We start from the raw sequence: 19,256 nt of genomic DNA, 5'->3' as shown, positions 1-19,256 counted from the left end.
GTACATTTGTGTTCTTATCATTGTCTTATTAAATATGATTCTGAGAGTGTGTGTGTGTTTTTTCAGGGAATGAGCGCTGGTAGGAGGAGGGACATTGTCCAATTCACAGAGGACCTGAAAAGACTGTGACTTCTGACAAACCAACTGATCTGCCTTGTGTGAAGAAAAGGTCTTTGCGAGCCTTCAGGGTTCACACCACGAGACGCCTTCACACTGCATGTGTATGCATGAAGCAAATGTGTCACTTCTCACACGTGTATTTGTAAGCACTGCGGAGCATAAAACTGCTCCTTCACATGCAGATTTTTTACAAAAAATTATATCATAGAAAGTACACTATTCCATTTTTATGACTTGCTAGCTTTGAGGCAAAGCTGTTGCTGCTTAGTTAATGGAATTCAGAGCAGGCTTCAGAGAGACGCTAGCTGGTTAAGACTGCCGTGTGTGTTGCTGGGGCCGTGGGATTACATGTCACTGTGCTGAGTGGACTTTTGCGTGAACTGTGTTATTTCCCCAAAGCCTTCTTGTCACCCCAACTTTACCCAAAAGTGCATTCTGCCATCCCTGATTCATGCAGAGGAATGGAACAAAAACCCCCAAAGAAAACTAAACAAAAAACATAATTCATCAACGAGATTACAAAGGTACAATATTCTGGCAGCGTACCCGAGTGATGCATAGACACAAGGAGGGCTCAAACAAAACAAGCATTTTTCAGGGTTTACATATCAAACTGAGGCCAAGGGCATTTCTGTAATCAAAAATAGAAATCAATGATCATTATTATTATTATTATTATTATTATATATATATTAGAAAAACATATCAGAAATTTCCCTCCCTGTTTTAACAGATGCTGATCCTCACATCCGAGCATCTCTGTGGCGAGAGAACAGAATCACACATCTGCTTCATCTGACAGGCAAAAGAAATGAAACAAAACCTCTGTCCCCTTATAACTTCTCTATGTATAAATAATCCATGCACAATCCATCTGCCTGTAAACCCTTTGAGATATTCAATGTTTATAGTGCTACTAGTATGCAAACCCTGAATGTCCACATAGTAAATTCATCAATGAAAAATATTTATATGTACAGTGTAGCTCAATAAAATGTCTCTTTGAATCTTATTTGCATGCAGTCAACTGCATAATATACAGGCAATAAGTACGTTTAGTAGTTGTTTCTTTGGCAGGCCAGAATCCAGCTGGACATGCATAGAGAGGTATGTACAATCAAAAAGAAACCAGAGTCCGGGTGACTGGAGAGTAAAGACTCTCACATCACCTGGAGACAAAAAAAAATCAGTGTGCAAACAAGAAGCCAGTTTTTTTTTTTTTCAATTTGGAATTGAGACCAGCGGTGTACGAGAGTCCAAGAGGATGCCCAAAAATGAGAGTAACCTTGAATTGATAGAGCTAATGTTAATATAATCTCTGTTAGTCCAGTGCGCACTCTGCACCGCTGGTTCAGCTCTCTTCAGAGCCCGTCGTCTTTCTCTGAGTCTGGAGAAACGGGCCTGGAGACGGTGAAAATGTCTTGCCGTTGTATTTTGGTTTTGGGCGTGGCAGAGGCAGGTGGCGCCCCCGTGGACGGCTGTCTCTTATCCGACAGCAGTTTGATAATTTCAGCTACCTGACTCTCCAGGGCGCCCAGACGGCCTCCCAGAGTCTGGATGTCCCCCCGGAGCTCCATCCGGGTCTCGTGCAATGCAGCCTGCAGGGCCTGTTCCGGTATGGGGCAGAAAGAGTGAGGGGACCCCACTCCTCCGGGAAGAGGGCTGTGGAGAAGTGGGGTAACTGCCGCTGGGGTCCGCGGCTCCCCTGCCCGGTCGATGCGCAGCTCGCTCTTAGTGATTCCACTGTCACAGGAGTCCGTCTTGCGAAGTGGGTTGTTGCTGGAGACCCCACCTTCCTCTCCATCCCTGCTCCCCCCTGTTTCCCGACCTTTACCGTCCTGAGAGAGCATCTCCACGGAAACAGCTTTGACATTGTTGTTAAGACCCTCCTTCCTCGTCTCCGCCGGAGCCATGTTGTTTTTGAGGCGCATCCAGCCACTCGCCTTGGCGGCCGGCTTTCCAAGCGCAGGGCTGGTGCTAACTTTGAGCCTGACAGTTTGCTCGCTGCCCCCTCCAGCAGAACTGGGCTGCAGCTCCATGATGTCACAGTTGTTCTGCTTTGCAGGTGCCTCGCTGGGATGGCCGTAAGCCAGAGAGCTCTGCATGGGTGTGACCTGAGACACAGTCAGAACGCTGCTGCTGGGTGGAGCCCCGTTCTGCATGGAGGTGAGGGGCCGCTGCAGGGTGAGCGGCAGGGAGTGCTGCAGACTGGAGTGGCCGAGCTGCAGGGTGTGAGGATGCAGGTGCTGGTGGTGCTCCACCTGCAGCTGGTTCTTCTCCAGGTCTAGTTGCGAGGCAGCTGCGGCTCCTTGGTTGCGGAGCTCCTTCTGCTGCTTGAACTTCTGGAAAAGCTTCCGGACAGGATGGTCCTGTGGGATGGTGAGCTGTACCTCGTTCTTCGCTCGCTGTCTCTCCTCCTCCTCCTTCTTCACCTCACTGATCTTGCGGAAAATTATCTGCGGGGGAGGAGGGATACACATAAATAAGCAAAATGCAGCTTATCAGCAAACATCATTTCATATGAATGCTATGAATAGTAATTCTGTCTCCGGTGCGCCCCGATGAGCATTGCACATAATTCATCAGAGATAAAAGCATTTTTCTACAACAAGAAGTAAACAAAGATTTATTATTGTTATGGAAATCTGACGGTCTGTTTTAACATTTTTCACTTAAGAACACATGACACATTCTTTCTGCAGTGCACTCAGGTACTGCAAAATGTAGCTGACTTCTGAACAGTCATGTTAAATTATCCATCAGTGCTCCTACACCTCGCCTGTATTATTCAGCCTGGCGCCAGGCTCTCTTCTGGCTCCTCTTACACCCTAATTACATTGGAAATGACAGAAATCCCTGCCAGGCAGTCAGCCAGCCATCCAACTGGTAATTTAAGTGTTATTTTTGGTTAAAATAACGGTGCCCAATGGATGGGGAGCCGAGTCGATGTTTGACTTAAAGATGGAAGCGAGGGGAAATCGCTTACTTCGCTGCCCAGCCATAATCGACCCAACTGACCACATCTAGCACATCTCCTAAACTCCTTCCATTCATCCACCCATACTTCCTGCTCGTCCAACCTGCTGCCGAGAGCTGCTGAGCCAACCCAAGCTAGAAGCTGCTCTGAGCTAGAAGAGAATCTGTGGTGGGAGTGGGGAATGCCTTACGTGTCACTTCATATCTCCATGTCTACCTGGAGGCATAAGCTGAAAGATTAGCACTTTTAATTAAATGAATTTTTGGCAAGAAGAGTACGATTTGATAAAAAGTAAATGAGAAGCTATCACTGGTGGGCTTTGTTCTCTTACTCATTACCTTCTGACAAAAACAATGAGTCCACTGTTGCTGAATACAAATCAGGACAATCTCTGTCACAGCTGAGCTGATGATACATGATGTGATCGGATCAAACATGATGAACCGTCATTGCTTCATATCAACTAAAGCAGTAAATGTTCCTTCCTATTATCATGATATGCATTGCAGATGTTATACAAAGTGCATCTAAACAGTGTGATTAAAGTGCTTCATCTGGTAAAGTGAAAGGGATACTGAGTGTCAGCTGAAATTAGATTAAATGTCAGCAGAAGTGAAAGTGCTGAAAGGAATTAGTGTCAGATAACTGTCAAGTAAAACAGAGGTTTCTTTCATCACAGTCCAAACTAACTCCCCCAGAAGAAATATCTGGAACAAATATATTTTTGCCTTTTGTTTGTGTAGATGAAATGTTTCACTGACGCTTCTGCCTGTTCAGTCAATTTACCGATTGAAAATGCTGGCCACAGGGACAATCTCAGCCAATCCTCTTAGAAAACTTCACATAGAGCTTAGTATTTGAGTTGCTTTAGTGCACCCACAGTGGCTACTACCTGCAAGCCCCTTTACAACCCATCTTGGCCCCAACTCCTCCTTTTAATGAAGTTTTTAACTAAAGCAGTGTCTTGCTGCTGGTCCTAGAAGAATGCCACCAAATTAAAAAGAATTAAATGAATGATAAATAGACTGGCTCTTATTATGCTTTTCAACTCGAGCAAGTCATGGTTTAATCTTGCCCAAGGACACTTTGGTATGTAGACTGAAGCAGCCAGGAAACAAACCACCAACCCTCCAATTAGTAAATGACCCACTCCACCCTTAGTGGTTATTTACAAGCTTAAATAACCACTGACTGCTGATTGCTCACTGATTGTCCTGACTGAAATCACATTTTTGATTGGTTAACTGTTAAATTACAGTCTTCTGGTTTAGAAGCTTTTTTTTTTCGCGCATCCAAATAAGCTGTCAGTGCCCAGCATTAAGCTAAATCTGATTAGGTCTAGAGCAGTTTTTAAATTTTTTTAAATGCCATTTTACTGGTAATAGGGGCTGAAACTGGTAAGTGATTCAACAGGAAAATCCCTAACACCGCAGGTTATTTAAGCTGCAATCCAACGCCTTGTTAATCGTGTCTGCTCTGTTCAGTGTTGGGGTTTTGCTGCTGCTCTGGGTGGGGAAGTCACATAACAGACAGTGGTGATGAAAATAACAATCCTTTTGACTGCAGTGGCCCAAGCTGAACCACAGCTTCTTTAGTTACAGCGACAGCATCTGTTCCATTATGTCAGGGACTTTTTCACAATAATAATACTCTTATAGTGTTTTTTTCCCCTTCAAGTTCTCTGTGTTTCTGTTTCTGTTTCATTTGGGCATTAATATTTAATCTTTGCACACTCTTGTTGCTGACTATCGACCCTGAGGCAGGGATGCTCACTTCACCAAGAATTTCCTGTCTAATTATACAAGTCGTTCCTAAACTCACGGCGTCTTTTCAACCAATCAATCAGCCAACTCTTGATTTGAACTTTATCGTTGTAGGGTCTTTACCTTACAATGTAAAACGCCTTGAGGCAGTTGTTGTGGATTTCTGCTTGACTAGTTATACCCGAGACTCAAAACTGACTCAAACTTATCAGCTGGTTATTGCCAACATATGGCTCACACAAACTAACTCTGCTGTCACTTTAGGGATGAACTACTGAACTTTGAGCACTGACAGGACTCAACATTACTGGTTTCTTGGAAGAAGACATGACAAAGATAATATTGATAATAGTTTGTGGTTAAATACAAAGTGTCGGGTAACCAGTGTTGGGTGTAACGCATTACATGTAATGCATTACTTTAATTGCATTACATTTTTCAGTAACAGTGAAGTAACGGATTACTATTAAATTCAGTCATTTAAATCTTCTTTTATTCATTTTTAATTATGTTGTTACTTGTGTTACAAAGGTTATCCAGTTATCTGGCCGAGGAATAAAAAATAAAAACAAAACATCAAACAAACAGCCTTTTCCCCCTGCGTAAATGGGCTACAGTCATTTGATTTCAGTTTGTGTGCAGGGCTACAGCTTTTGAGTAGAGATATGCACATTACTTGTATTTTTATAGCACAGAAGGACAAGAGCTTAATAGTAAAGTGGAAACTGCATCCAAGACAGAAACAAATGGATTTTACTGATAACAGAACATTTGCACAGACAGCATGCTAACGCAAAGCTAGCCAAGAACACAGAGGGATTTTAAAGCTAAGTGTATGCCGACCCCCAACCCAGCAGGCAGAATCCGAACTTAAAACAGGTATCAAAAGTAGTGATGAGTCATTTGTGTTTCTAGAGTATGAAACAGTGTGACGATCCTATCTCTTTGGGCTGATTTTCAACTGATTTTCAACTTTGCTTTAACTAAACTAAAACAAAGACTAGTTATGTTCTCATTAGAATTGGGATTCAGATTACAGTCCCACAGACTAACACAAGGTTTGCATTGTTAACTGATAATTACGAAACGGTGTGTTTCAGCTCATTTTAAGGACTAATGAGAAAGTAATATAATGAGTAGTGTAACAAATTACTTTCTCCAGTGAGTAGTTACGTAACATACTGCATTACGCTTAAGAAAAGTAATGATACATTGATTTTCTGGAGTAAAAATCCCAACACTGGTTTTAACATGTAGAAACATTAGATCCAAGTTCTTGTCTCTCCTTTTTGCATCTCACTTTTTTTTTAAATCAGGAGGATTTAAATTTTTGTGTGAAGAGTTGGTTTTTAAATACCACATAAATGTCAAATACATTTTTTATATGGCTCAGAAGTAGAGACAAATCCTCTTACGGTAAACATGTTTCAACTAAATGAAAAAAATGAGATCTATTGTGAAACCGCCAGATTATCTATAACAACTGAACCTGAACCTCATGAGTACTATTATCTGTGTAGACTTTAGTTTTCAGATGTAAAACGCAGTTGTATTGCCAGATAAGAATACACAATGGAGAACAATGGGCTTTGTTTAGTGCCAACATTATTTTTGCAGTGAGTATGTTTAAACAATAGGTGCAATAACTAAGGCGTTGGCTAGCAGCCATGCTGCTACTTTTCTCAAATGAAAATAAAGTTGAAGATGCTAAACACATACCGTAATTTATGACGGTGTTACAGACCTGGTGTGAACTGTGGTTTTGCTTGTGGGGGTGTTTTGCTCACTATCCTGCTTTATGCTTAATTTATGGTACTGCAATTGTGCCAGTTTGCATATGCACTGGCCTACAGAGAGCCAGTGGAAAGAGGTTTTCAATCAATGCAAACATGTGTAGTATGCTGAATGCTGATGACCTTCAGCTCTTTGTATGTTCTAACTTTGCTCTTCATCACAGCACAAGCAAGCGTACCCCACAGACATATTGTATTGCATATTTTTGACACTGCCCCCATCTGACAGCAGACGCGCTCTGCAGACAGACAAGCAGTCTGCAGCTGCCCACGCTGCCAATGCTCGACCACTTCTGAAGCCCTGTAGGTACTAGAGATGGCACGATACCACTTTTTTATGTCCGATACCGATACCGATATCATAAATTTGGATATCTGCCGATACCGATATGAATCCGATATAGTGTTTTTTAATCAACAAAACTGTTTTTTAAATATCTTGCTGCATTTTGTATAAGTTCATACTCAAGTTTAAAACAACAACTACACTAAAGCTATTCTGTTATACCTGTATGCAAAAAAAAAAAAATTTCATAGTTCAGCAATACTGATCAATCTAATAAACTTAAACCTACACCATCCTCCCTATTCTGGTATTTTAAAGAGTACTTAGCATAAATATTAAGCAACCTAACTAATAGGGTTCCAACTCCCAGCAACAACAAAAATAAATAAATAAAAAATAGGGAACCACCCCTCACGCTCCACCTCATGATGCTTAATCGACGTAATCAACCTTAATTTGATGCAGTGTGAAAAAAAAATGCACAGAAATCAATTATTTTTCAAGAAATATTAAATAGATTCAACATCTTTCTTCAACAAAATTGCAGACTGCACAGATGGTACCTTCCCAAAGGAAAAAGTACTATAGCTTACTAGGGTATATTTAATAGACTTAATAGTTACTATATACAGTAATTGACTTCTATTCATTTTACATCAAATTAAAACTTTGGGTGTCAGATAATTATTTATTAAAAGCTAGACATTTTAAATGAGAATAAGAAAAAAGTATGTCTTTGTGCCCCCTTTTCCCTGTTAATGCCCTATCGGCCCCCCTGGCTAAACTTTGCTAGATCCGCCCCTGCACAGTTACCAGCGTCAGCTACGTAGAAAAAGATCCTCGAGTAGAAAGTAATATTAAATACATTCTAACAACAGCTGATCAAGCTTAAACGTGCTGCTGTTGTTCAGCCGCTGGTTTCCTCTTTCTGGTGCAAAGTGGGCCAAAAACAAACCAGAGAGACGGACTCGCGACAGAAAAGCCGATCAGCTGATCGTTAAGCAGTTTCATGATTGAAGTAGCAGCAGGAGAGGCAGTCGCTCCATATATCGTTTGTTAAGCTTAACGCAGGAATGCTTTACAAACATTCAGAGATGGACTTACACACTTGCTTTACTTCTCTCGGGGATAACTTTGTCGGAGATGAAATGCCGGGTTGCTAGCGAAGCTCCAAATGCTATCCAGACCACCGACAGGTCCCGCATGCCACAGCCGCTCTATCACGTGATGCATACTGCTCCGACGTGCTAACGTTCTGAGGTGAGTTACGGCGTGTTGCAAGTTTTGTGAGGTGCTTTCGTGATATTTAATGGATCGGATTACATTTTTTATTTTTCTCCGATATCCGATCCAGTAATTTAGGTCAGTATCGGACCGATACCGATACGTAATATCGGATCGGTCCATCTCTAGTAGGTACCGCCCTGAGATTTCACTCAGTGATTAGGAAAGCGAGTACTTAAGGTCAGGGAGACGAATGCTCCGGGGCCAGAGTGACATTTTCTTGGCAGAGTTTGAGCTGTGTGTTTGTGGCATGGAGTAGGTGGAATGTGTTTTTGCTAACTTCTTGACTGATTTGTGTTTTGACCAATGTTCTTTTCCTAAAGTAATGATAACAGCTAGTCTGTCTCTTTTATTTTAAGTATTAATAACAAAAAGAAAAACCTGTTGAAAATGTCTGAGTTGAAAAAGAAACATTGGTATTTCCACAGTCACGGCAGAAGGTTTTCATCACAGCATAAAGATGTTTGCCAGTATCATGGATGCAGTCGATGACCTGATTACGTCTACTTTGAAAATCGGTCCAACATGAAAGAACTTGTAGTTTTGGCCATTAATCCATTTCAGAGTCTGTTGCATCTCCTCACTAACAATGTCTGTTAAATTCTCCGTGTTCTGGTGGTGTCTGTGAGGTTGATCTGACCTCTTTAAAGTGAAACTTTGTGATCCCTGGAAAAAAACAAAAAATGTATTCCATGTTTTGCTTTCCCAGAAATTTTAAACGTGAACCTGAGGGTTTTTCTTAAAAATGTATGACTCCATAACCTTAACAGATATTCAAGGTTTCAAGGTTTTTGTAGACTATTACCCCCACCCCAACATCTTTTCTGACCTAGAACAGCCCTAAAAATCCCTCTCAGTAATTTTTATTCAGATCCATCAGTATAAACACTTTGCCTGCTGGATTTTTAAAAGAAACAAAACTGGTTGGGTTTACACAGTTGTTGGGTGGCTCAGTGGACCTCAGGATGATCGCTCTGACTGCATACACTAGAGGGACCTGACTCATTTCTCACCTTTGACCCAAAGCTGACCCAATTATTCAGGCCTTCTGCCTGCTTGACAGCCAGCACTCACATACGAAGCCTCATTCGGAGTCTGAAGTGGCTGTCCTCCACGACTCATGTACAGAATATAACTAGGAGTTATGAGGAATGCTGCTGAACGGCTCCCTCTCAGCATCATTCCGAAGTAAGAAGTCATAAGGAAAGGGAAGACAGATAAATGGGTTTCTTGTGAACCACTGGGCTGAACAGCTGTCAAATTAATGCAGGGATTACTGTGAACCTGACGTTCCAGTATGATTACTACAAAGAATACAAAAAAGTGGAGTGTGAGCTCTGCTGTGCAGCACCACAAAATCTTGGCAGATTGGTTTTGGCTTTGGATTTACTGCATGAAAAGTTTGAGATGACATTAAGGCTAAAATGATGAATCCTATTATATCATTTATATGTAAGACCTTTGATTACATAAAACCTTTCAGCTCAGTGTTTGAATAGATTCTGAAATTAGTGCTTGTGTACTTCATTTGAATCAAAATGTTTGTTCATGTCTAGGAGTAAAAGGAATTGGATTTGATTTCCTCCCTTTGGCGAGTAGCGTTTTCACAAGCTTTTTAAAAGCTTTCCAAATTCACCAGCAGCGTATTTCAATTAATGATTCTTTCCTACTGGCTCTTCTTTTTTCATCTTTTCAATCTCTCGACCTGATGTGTCTCTTAGAGCTTCTCCTTTGTGCTTCATTTGTAAATATAAAATAAATGGGACACGTACTACGCGCAGCACTTGTGTTTGTTTAAAAACAAAAAAACAAAAAAATTATCTGGATATGGTCAAACAAAAAGCCAAAGTAGACAGTTTTTAAGCTGATAATCAGGCCGAGATGCCTTTTCCTTCTTCATAAAGACAAAAGTTGTGAAACTTTGAGTTGTTATTACCTTCATCACAAATCCTCCCTGCTATGGGAGGCTGCTAACAAAGCTTTGTTATGGCTAGTATAGTAATCTGTCATTAACCCATAAGTTGACTTTTTAGCAACCTGCACACAAGCTTCAATACGCTGATTAATAATTTAATACACAACAACTCTGGTGCACCAGATTTATTTTATTCCTGATTTTCTCCTGTTTTGTTATAACCTCGGCCAGGCTCTGCCTTCTGCAATGTATTTTTCAACAGATAATGCAATGAAGCTGCACAAAGCACAGACTTTGCGAGAACAAGGATTTGTATTTTGCATGACAATTTTTAATTCTTAATTTCTCCTGGATTTCAACATCTAATATTTGTGCAAGTAGTTAGGTACAGACACAGTGCAGCTGTAGGTGAACGGTAGAACGGCTGCTTCCTGTCTCTTTCATTCTCTGCTTTTGCTGAGAAACTATTGTGCTACTTTAAAAAGGTGTTTGTCCCAAAAACGTATTAGTGTGTGTGTCTGCGTGTGTGTTCACCTGATTGTCACAGAAGGTCACAAGTATGAGCTCTGCAAACATACTCTCAAGTCCATTTTCTCCTTATTGACTAATTGACTGATCAGCTAATGTTTCAGCACCAGTCAAAAGGTCAGTAGGACCTGAAATTGCACATTGAAATAGTCTGATGTTACCACCTTTCCACAGGATAATCACTTTGGCGGCAATTATCTGAGAGCTGATGTCCATTAAGTCCGTACGTCCGCCCACAGTACACTGGAAGCACTGCTGGGTTCCCCTGAGAGCTTCATATGCAAATTTGAGGATTCATAGAATGAAAACATAGAAGGGCACTGAGACAGTCTGGCTGCTTCTCTGGCTCGCTGCCTTAAGTTGTTGCTGCTCATGTTTGTTATGAATCTGATTTCTTAAAGGCCGACTTCCCTCAGTTTGGCGTTCCTGTCTTTTTTCTCTTTGCTCATTTACTGATCTATTCATCTGAGATTGAAGGTAACCATCTAGTTATTGTCGCTTACTGTCAGGTAGTGGAAGTGGCTGCTTCCATAATTACATTGTGCCATTTCAGAAAGGCTAAAAAACTGTAAGACATATAGACACGTAGAAATATCACCCCAGTGATATATGAATGTTAAATGAACTTGTACAAAGTGCAGAGGCGAGGGGACCGTGACTGACTATTATGGCACAGGTCCAGTGTGTCCCTGTCTTTACATAGGAGCCAAATCAACACAATAACTCTGGTGAAACGTTTCTAGAGAGGTGGAAGCGACCTGCTTTTGGCTCATACTAATGGCTCATTAGTAAAGAAGTTCCTCTGCTCTTCTGCTTGTTTTGTGACTCCCATTAACACAGCCCTGGTCAACAAATAAATACAAAAATGGGCAAAAACGTAAAAAATAGAAATGCTTCAAAATGCATGTTTAGTTTAGAGGATGAAAGCATCATGAGTAGAACCAGATTTGCATTAACGGAAAAACTTAAAGGCCAACTTGGAGTCATCTCTTTTGTGGCTACATGGTTGGGTTTAGTGGTCTGCTCCACCATCGCAATACATGTACAGCCAAATATAAATACCAGCCTTCCCAGTTGAACAAATAATTCAGTTATGGGGGACAAATATGGGGAATAATAATGGGTGGAAAATAAATATATTAAACTGGATTACCTGTTGAACAACATGAACCAGTCATTAAGCTTCATTACCTCCAGTCTTTTTCAAATATTTTATATTAATCATCCATGAAATATAACCATGCTTATTGTTTTAACAGTGACACTCAAGGTCATTTTAATTGTTTTGAATCAAACAACTGATGTCAGGTAGCCGGCTTATTAATTGCTGGCTAGTTCAACATCTGCACAAAGCAAATGTTAGCATTCATCTCAATGCACAATTTTCTACTCAGTAGCAGCATTATCATTACCTTGGTTAAAACTAGTCCAACATTTAAAAATAAAAAATATTAAAAAATGGTCCCTCAGCAAACTGCACAACATCAGGGTGAAAGAAAGCTGCATTTTTGCATAGTTTAGGTACAATGAAGAGAGAGTGTTAGAAAGCAACATGGAATTTAGATGGTGAACAAGCTCGTGTATTAAAGTTTTCTTCCTCCATTTTATGCTAGCTATAGGGCAGAGTGAGGTTTCAATTCTGTATTGAACTACAGTAGAATTGTTGAAGAGCTGGACTTGAAGTTTGTGTTGGATCATACTGTCATAACGTCTGTGTGACAGGCAGGATTTGGACTCAGTTGCAGAACACGGCAGACAGAATGTCAAAAACAGCTTTAACATTACACTCAAGCAAAATACAAAACAAAGGAATCCAAAAATTAGAGAAACACAGAGCAGGAACATAAACCCAACCAGGAGGGAGGACGCAACAATGAACAAAAACAAAATGACAGGAGACATCTGGGAGGACAGCTGAACCTAACTGAGAAAACGAGACAAGGGATGCAAAACTAATTAAAAAGCACAAGAGACCAGTGACTAACAAAATAAAACAGGAAGTGACTGAACACAGGAACAGAAATGCAGACTTGACACAGAACAGAGGAGGGCAGGAAAAACAAACTCTGAGGATAATAAAAGATTAAAAAAGGAGACTGAACCAAGACTAAAAGTAAAATCATGAAATGAAATAAGAATACAAATAAATACTCAAACTAGCAGAAGTATAAATAAATAAATAAGCAGAAAGATACAAACTGCACATTTATCAATAACTGAACTTGAAATGATCCATGATACAAACAAAAAGAAGCTGGTTGCCATCACTACTTTCCAAACCAACCAAACCATTAAAGGCAGTGAATTCTCCCCAAAATAACCATGAATGAAGACACAAAATACTGTACATATATTATAATATTAACATACACACAGCAGCCCTGCAGTAGTGTTGCTGCAGGATTACTGTACATGGACTGAGAGTGACCGAAGCTTTTGTTTCATGAATTTTGTCCATGTGGCTGAAAACAATGAGCAGACCACTTTTTGGTGGCAAATCTCTCACAGAGCACAGTTTAGTTTCCCCAAAGTTGATGAGCATCTGCATGCCATTCTGTACCCCACCTCCACCCCCAGCTCCTCCTTCCATGCTGCATCTGACTTAATCAAAGTCAACTCTGCTGTTGACGCTGGCACTCTTCTATGTCCAGCTCTCGCTGCTACTCTCCATGCCTCTACCTTTCCACACGTGCCCAATGCAGGGCAGAGAGCTCCGAGGAAAAAGCCATTTTCTTTTGACTGTCTGGCTCCTGAAACTCATGTATTTTATGTCTCTTTATCAGTTACATCAAAACTCTTCCTTCTACCTCATGCATCCAAAAAGATTTCAGTTTAAACCTCTAACCAGCTGTAAACTCTGTTAACCCACAGGGATGAATGGAGAGAGTTTTATGATGCAGTTTAAATTAGGACAGAATGAGCAGTGTCATTTTAACAAGTCGTGTGCGGCGATCTGCTTGATAATGAGAAATGCATCCTCAGACAAGTGACTGAATCCAGTTAGCTAAAACAGAAATGGATAATCACATTTGAAACATGCGTATGCCTGTGTTCTCTGCAGAGGTGCTCGAAGCATCTTGGCACTAAAGATCTATTTGGGAATTCAAAGTTTTAAAAACAGTTTAAATAGAAAGTGTATTTCATGACTATTTCGAAAGAGAGCACAGAGCTGGAGCGGGACTCACAACAAATGTGACATTGTGTTTGCGAGCTGTCCAAATGTACGTCAGGCTTGTTTAAATATTCAAGAGCAGAGCTGAGCAGAAGGAGAGTGTCAGGGTTTATTTAGGGGTTCGCACAGAGATGCTGGTTGGGCTGAGTAATGTCTTCATTTTACTCAGGTCATGATATTCTGACTGGAGGGGAGGAACGAAATAGCAAACACTGCACACTGAGGAGGAAATGTGAAGAGGACAGATTACATAATATTAAATGCAGTAAGTGTCTGATGTGTATAATATTTAATGCTGTATGTATGAACAGAATAAAGTGCTATGATCTTATGCTCATTTCTTTTTTGTCTTTTATAAGACCCTGGCCACACAATACAGCGGTGCTAAATATGAAAGGATAACAAGAGGAAAATGTGGACAGGACAAAAGAGACATGACAAAACAAAAAGACAGAGAAGACAAGAGAAAGAAAATAGTAGAGTGGAAAATGGAGAGAATGGGATCAAAGAATAAAGTAGTGAGGGCAGATAAATTAAAGCTGAGCAGCAACAGGAAACAACATACGTCATTAAGAAGATGGACCCAAAGAAAGCGAGGACCTGAAATACTAACAGAGCAACATGACACAACAAGAAAAACTGATGATCCAGAAAGAAAGGAAATAGATGGGCCAGAGAGTGAAAAATAACACTGTACAGTTAATTACGCTGAGAAAGGTTAGACAAAGCGGGAGGAAAAGAGCACACCACTTGCAAAAAAACAAAAACGTCATTACAGGAAGAATCTGTAATTGCACACATAATATGGCATACATAGAGTATATGAGAGCCTTCACTGCAGTGTGATTAAGCTTAGAGAAAGGTCATGTTTACTGCTAAATATATGATACATGTGTTTATTGTCTTTAGAGGTAGGTGAAAAGATTAATGTCAGGCTTTTTAATACAAAGCTACAGCTTGCATAAAGACTAGTGATGGCAAAGGAAATGCTGACTAATGCTGTTGTACTTACAATAAGGATGAAACAAAAAGCTTTTATGCATCATTTTTAAAAGCAGTTATTGTACAGCTGATGTTTGGAAGACCCCCTAACACCTAGTGTGTCATATTTGATGCATAACTTTGTGACTTTGTGACACGGGGAATTTCAATGAAGAGGTCATTAGAAACATTATTGATATACGCCACATTGCGCATCATGTGTTAGAACATCCTTGTACTTGTATATAATAACAGAAATGTCAGTAAAAGCTTTTAGCAATTGCTTTAAGATCATTTTCTGCAGTAACCTGTTTGGAAAAAGGTTTGACAAAGTCTTCGTGACTTTCAATTAGAGATTACCAAATGGGCTATGGATGTTAATATGAGGTACTTTGCAACATGTTTCTCCTGAAAATGCTCACATTTTGGAAATATATACTATATAGAGTAAAGATTAGCCTAAAGAAAGAAACAATGAAAAAAAAAAAAAAAACACGAGTAAATGAGGCGTGAGAGTGAAAGAGAAAATGACCAGGAGGAATAACAGACATTTCTGCCTCCTTATCTACCAAACTCAATATCAACTGTGGCCCGTAAAGAATTTGCTGCAAAGCATTGTGGGTCATGATTACCTCCAGCCTCTCCCTTTCTCTGGCTACATATTATTATGAACTGATGTCACTCCTTTATCATTTTCACTTCACTCCTAAAGAAGAAATCTCTTTTTCTTTTTTTATCTAGTGATGGTTTCTCGTTTATGCAGAGCTGCCTACAGTCATGCGGCGCTCTCACTCACTCATTCGTCACTGTAATTGTTCAACGGGAAGCAGCTACGTGTGAACGAGGTGAGAGGATGTTGTGGCAGAAATGACAGAGGAGGTCATTAGAGAGCGTGACTTGTTTATGTAACGGGTCAGACACATATACAGTACTGTGCAAAAGTCTTAAGTAGTCCCTCATTTCTGTATTTTTTCTAAATAGATACAACAATTTACTGAGCCTAAACTCTCTTAAGCAAACTTTCTTTAAATCATGTTCAGAAAAAGCTAATAGGCTTTTTTGAAAGGCAAGCCAAAGCTCTCCTTAGGATGTCGTCTGAATTTTGTTTGTTCTGTCAGGATGAGCCCACACTGCTTCAGTAATGCCGCAGCCTGGTCAGATCATCTTCCGATTTGCTTTTACTGTATTCCATCAGTTTTGACAGGATCTCCAACATCAATAGCTGAAAAACAGCTCTAAAACATAACTCATTTGGACTCATCATTCCACTGATTCTAATTGCTGGTCTTGAGTAATTTGGCATATCTCAGCCTTTCTCCATATTTCCTTTCCTTAAGAAAAGCTTCAGTCTGCTTACATTTTGAGAACAACGTTTCTCTTTAATAAACCCAAGATTTCAAGCACACATGTTTCTTTTTAAGTTCTTAAAGGACAAACATTTGTTTTCCATGGCAGATGGCAGCCCAGCCTGAGTCCAATTATTTTGGACTCAGCCTTTGTAGAACCTGTTCCCTCCTCTGCCACTTAAGAACTAATTAAACAAAAAGATGGTCGCTCCTTCTACAGGACAAAAAAGGTTTCTTGGTTTTCCAATTACAATGTGTCAACTTTAATAAGCGGATAAAAACAAGCAAATTGAAAGTTTAATGATATGATCAGTGAAAAAATTGCACTACTTTGTTTTTCTTGAGGATGATCTCAACTGTGGAGATGTACTGCGCAGTATATCGCTATAGATATAAATATATCCACCCAATTTATCTGCCACCTCGTTCAGTTACAAGTTATTACACGCTTCTAAGCAGAATGTCAATAAGTCAGAAAGTTATATTCAGTTTATTTCTCTCTTCAGTTCCCAGAGTATCAAATGAAAAGTCGTTATTTTGTCCTCTCCAAGAAAAATCCAATTTGCCATGCTTTGGGTGTTATGAACATGCTATCTTAAGAAATAAAGATGATAGTATTGTTTAATCATCACTTTTGCAACACTCTTTAATGAAACGTTTCAAACAGTACCCCAGCCTCTTTTGAACAACAACACCAAAAAATAAGAAGATAATTGAAGGTCAGCACTTCAGTAAAAAGTTTCGTTTTTTTTATTAAAAATGGTAGACGACAGCATTAGAGCAAGTCTGCTGCCCTGTCTAAAGCAGAATGCATTTATGTTTGATTTTATTATTTAAATGTATCATACTTAAGATTTACACAAAACCATACCTGTTTCTGTCACTATAGTAGTCACCACAGTTTGCTGTGAGGATTATACTGACGGAAAAATGATCCAACATAATGAAGCTTTATTTTAATACTGGATTTGTCACTAATCCCTACTAGAAATACTACAAATGTTCTAGTGTTGGACAGTAGCGAACCAAGAGTAATGTGAACCAGTCAGCTTTTATAGAATCAGAATTTGTTACTGAGATCTGGGAGGTGTGCACTTTAGGGATGTGATATTCCACTGTCATATTAATGATATAGTGACACCATGCCTTTACGTTCCCTAGTGCGCACAACAATGAGACGAGACCAGACACGTCTGACTGCGAGAGAAAGCGTGTCACCCTCCGATGATGATTTAGCAAAAAGGGAGCTACTTCAACAACCTCCAGCAACGCACAATGCTTTGCAAAAAGAGCAAGAAAAGTTTTCCTGCTAAAGGAAATTTGTTTCATCACTTGAGGCAAAACTACAGTATCGAGCACAGCTAGGCTGTGAGGGCACGTGAGTAGGAGACAGTAGCAGCTGATGATGTGTGGGCCAAAACTAAACAATAAAAAGACTCCACCAGGCATCACCGGAGCACATGCTGGTGCACTCCATATGATAGGAAGAGCGAATAGTGGATGAAAATTACTAAACCAGTTAAACAGTGGTAAAGGCGGATGCACTGGAAACATGTTACAACATTCCAGGTGAAAAATAATTTTCAGTTTCAGTTTTATTATGTGACAATATTGTAAATTACGTTACTTTAATTTGAGATGTAATTACAATATATCGATAAGACGATACATGTGAATGCATCTAGGATACATCTAGGCCAACCCCTAGTCACCATCAGCTCTGTACAGTTTTGCAAACACATTGACATGTCTTGAAAGAAACAGAAATTCTTCACTGAACATCTGATTAACACTGTGGAGCATTTGAAGCATCCATCCATCCATCCATTCACTTCCGCTTCTCCTTTTCAGGGTCGCGGGGGGCGCTGGAGCCTATCCCAGCTGTCATAGGGCGAGGGGCGGGGTACACCCTGGACAGGTCGCCAGTCTGTCGCAAGGCCAACACACAGGGACAGACAACCGTTCGCACTCACATTCATTTGCACATTCACACCTAGTGACAATTTGGGTTATCCAATTAACCTATCCCCACAAGCTGCATGTCTTTGGATGGTGGGAGGAAGCCGGAGTACCCGGAGAGAACCCACGCAAACACGGGGAGAACATGCAAACTCCACACAGAAAGACCCCGGCCTGATGGTGGAACTGAACTCAGGACCTTCTTGCTGTGCGGCAACAGTGCTAACCACCATGCCACCGTGCTGCCCTTTGAAGCAAAGATGATAATATATATGGCCATTTTTACCATCATAACTTGGTTGTACTAATAAGTGCTAATTTTGACATGAAATTTTAGGCATCTAAATTATTTTAGTTTGTTTTTACCAGGGGAAGATCAAACGTTTGTTCTCACCATACTGCACAATGAGATAACTTCTAATTGGATCCCTTCCAAACGTGTCCCATCTTTCTACACAACTGAATACGTTTGATTGGCTCTCGTCTTTCCGATATATTTTCATCTTGTCTTTATTCGTTGACAAAACTGTCAAAACATTTGATCATGTTTTGTCCTTGTGCATTCGTTTTTATTAATTATCTTGTTTTTGTCAGGGAAAAAAAGGTTGTTGATGTAAACAATGACAAAATTCACAGGTCAATAAAATTAGCACTGGATGGATGAATGGATAGAAGTTGGTAAAGACCAAAAACAAGGGAGTCCGATGGCTTTGCACGTAAATAATTGCTTATAGTGGATGGAGGTTTAAGTAATAACTGTTCACAAACATACTCACAATATTATCTTAAGATTTGATGCTGTTAACCCTCAATGTTGTGTGTTTTTGCTGCCTGAATTGATATCTGACCAAAGAAGCTGTCACTGGAGGTTACAAACTTACAGCATACATGCTCTCTGTCAGCTAACCTCATCATTTACTTGCAATAAATTAGACTCATTGAAATGATGATGACAATTAAAAGTATTTCTAAATTACCTTACTCTGCACTCTCATATAAAAACAATTTATGTAATTACCAGCAGGATATATATACATAAAGCCAAAGCCAGCTCAGCAAACTGAAACACATCCAAACCCTCCCATTACCATTGCCAGCTAGAAATCTGTCAGAGTCAATTATGCAAAGTAAT

At 40.1% G+C, this 19,256-nt stretch overlaps 1 protein-coding gene across 1 annotated transcript in view; it reads right to left on the bottom strand.

The window, feature by feature from the left end:
* Positions 1-1,481: 1,481 nt before the first annotated feature.
* Positions 1,482-19,256, bottom strand: part of kcnh5b (potassium voltage-gated channel, subfamily H (eag-related), member 5b) — a gene marked incomplete at both ends in the record, with an annotated part of 195,333 nt that continues 177,558 nt past the window's right edge. The window contains one exon of the mRNA XM_080870988.1: positions 1,482-2,576. Within this exon, the coding sequence (XP_080727114.1) occupies positions 1,482-2,576 (1,095 nt within the window). The remainder of the gene's footprint in view (positions 2,577-19,256) is intronic.

Source organism: Rhamphochromis sp. 'chilingali', assembly GCF_963969265.1.
Source record: "Rhamphochromis sp. 'chilingali' genome assembly, chromosome: 21".
NCBI classification, from domain to species: Eukaryota; Metazoa; Chordata; class Actinopteri; order Cichliformes; family Cichlidae; genus Rhamphochromis; species Rhamphochromis sp. 'chilingali'.
This window is presented reverse-complemented; position numbering and strand designations above follow the sequence as displayed.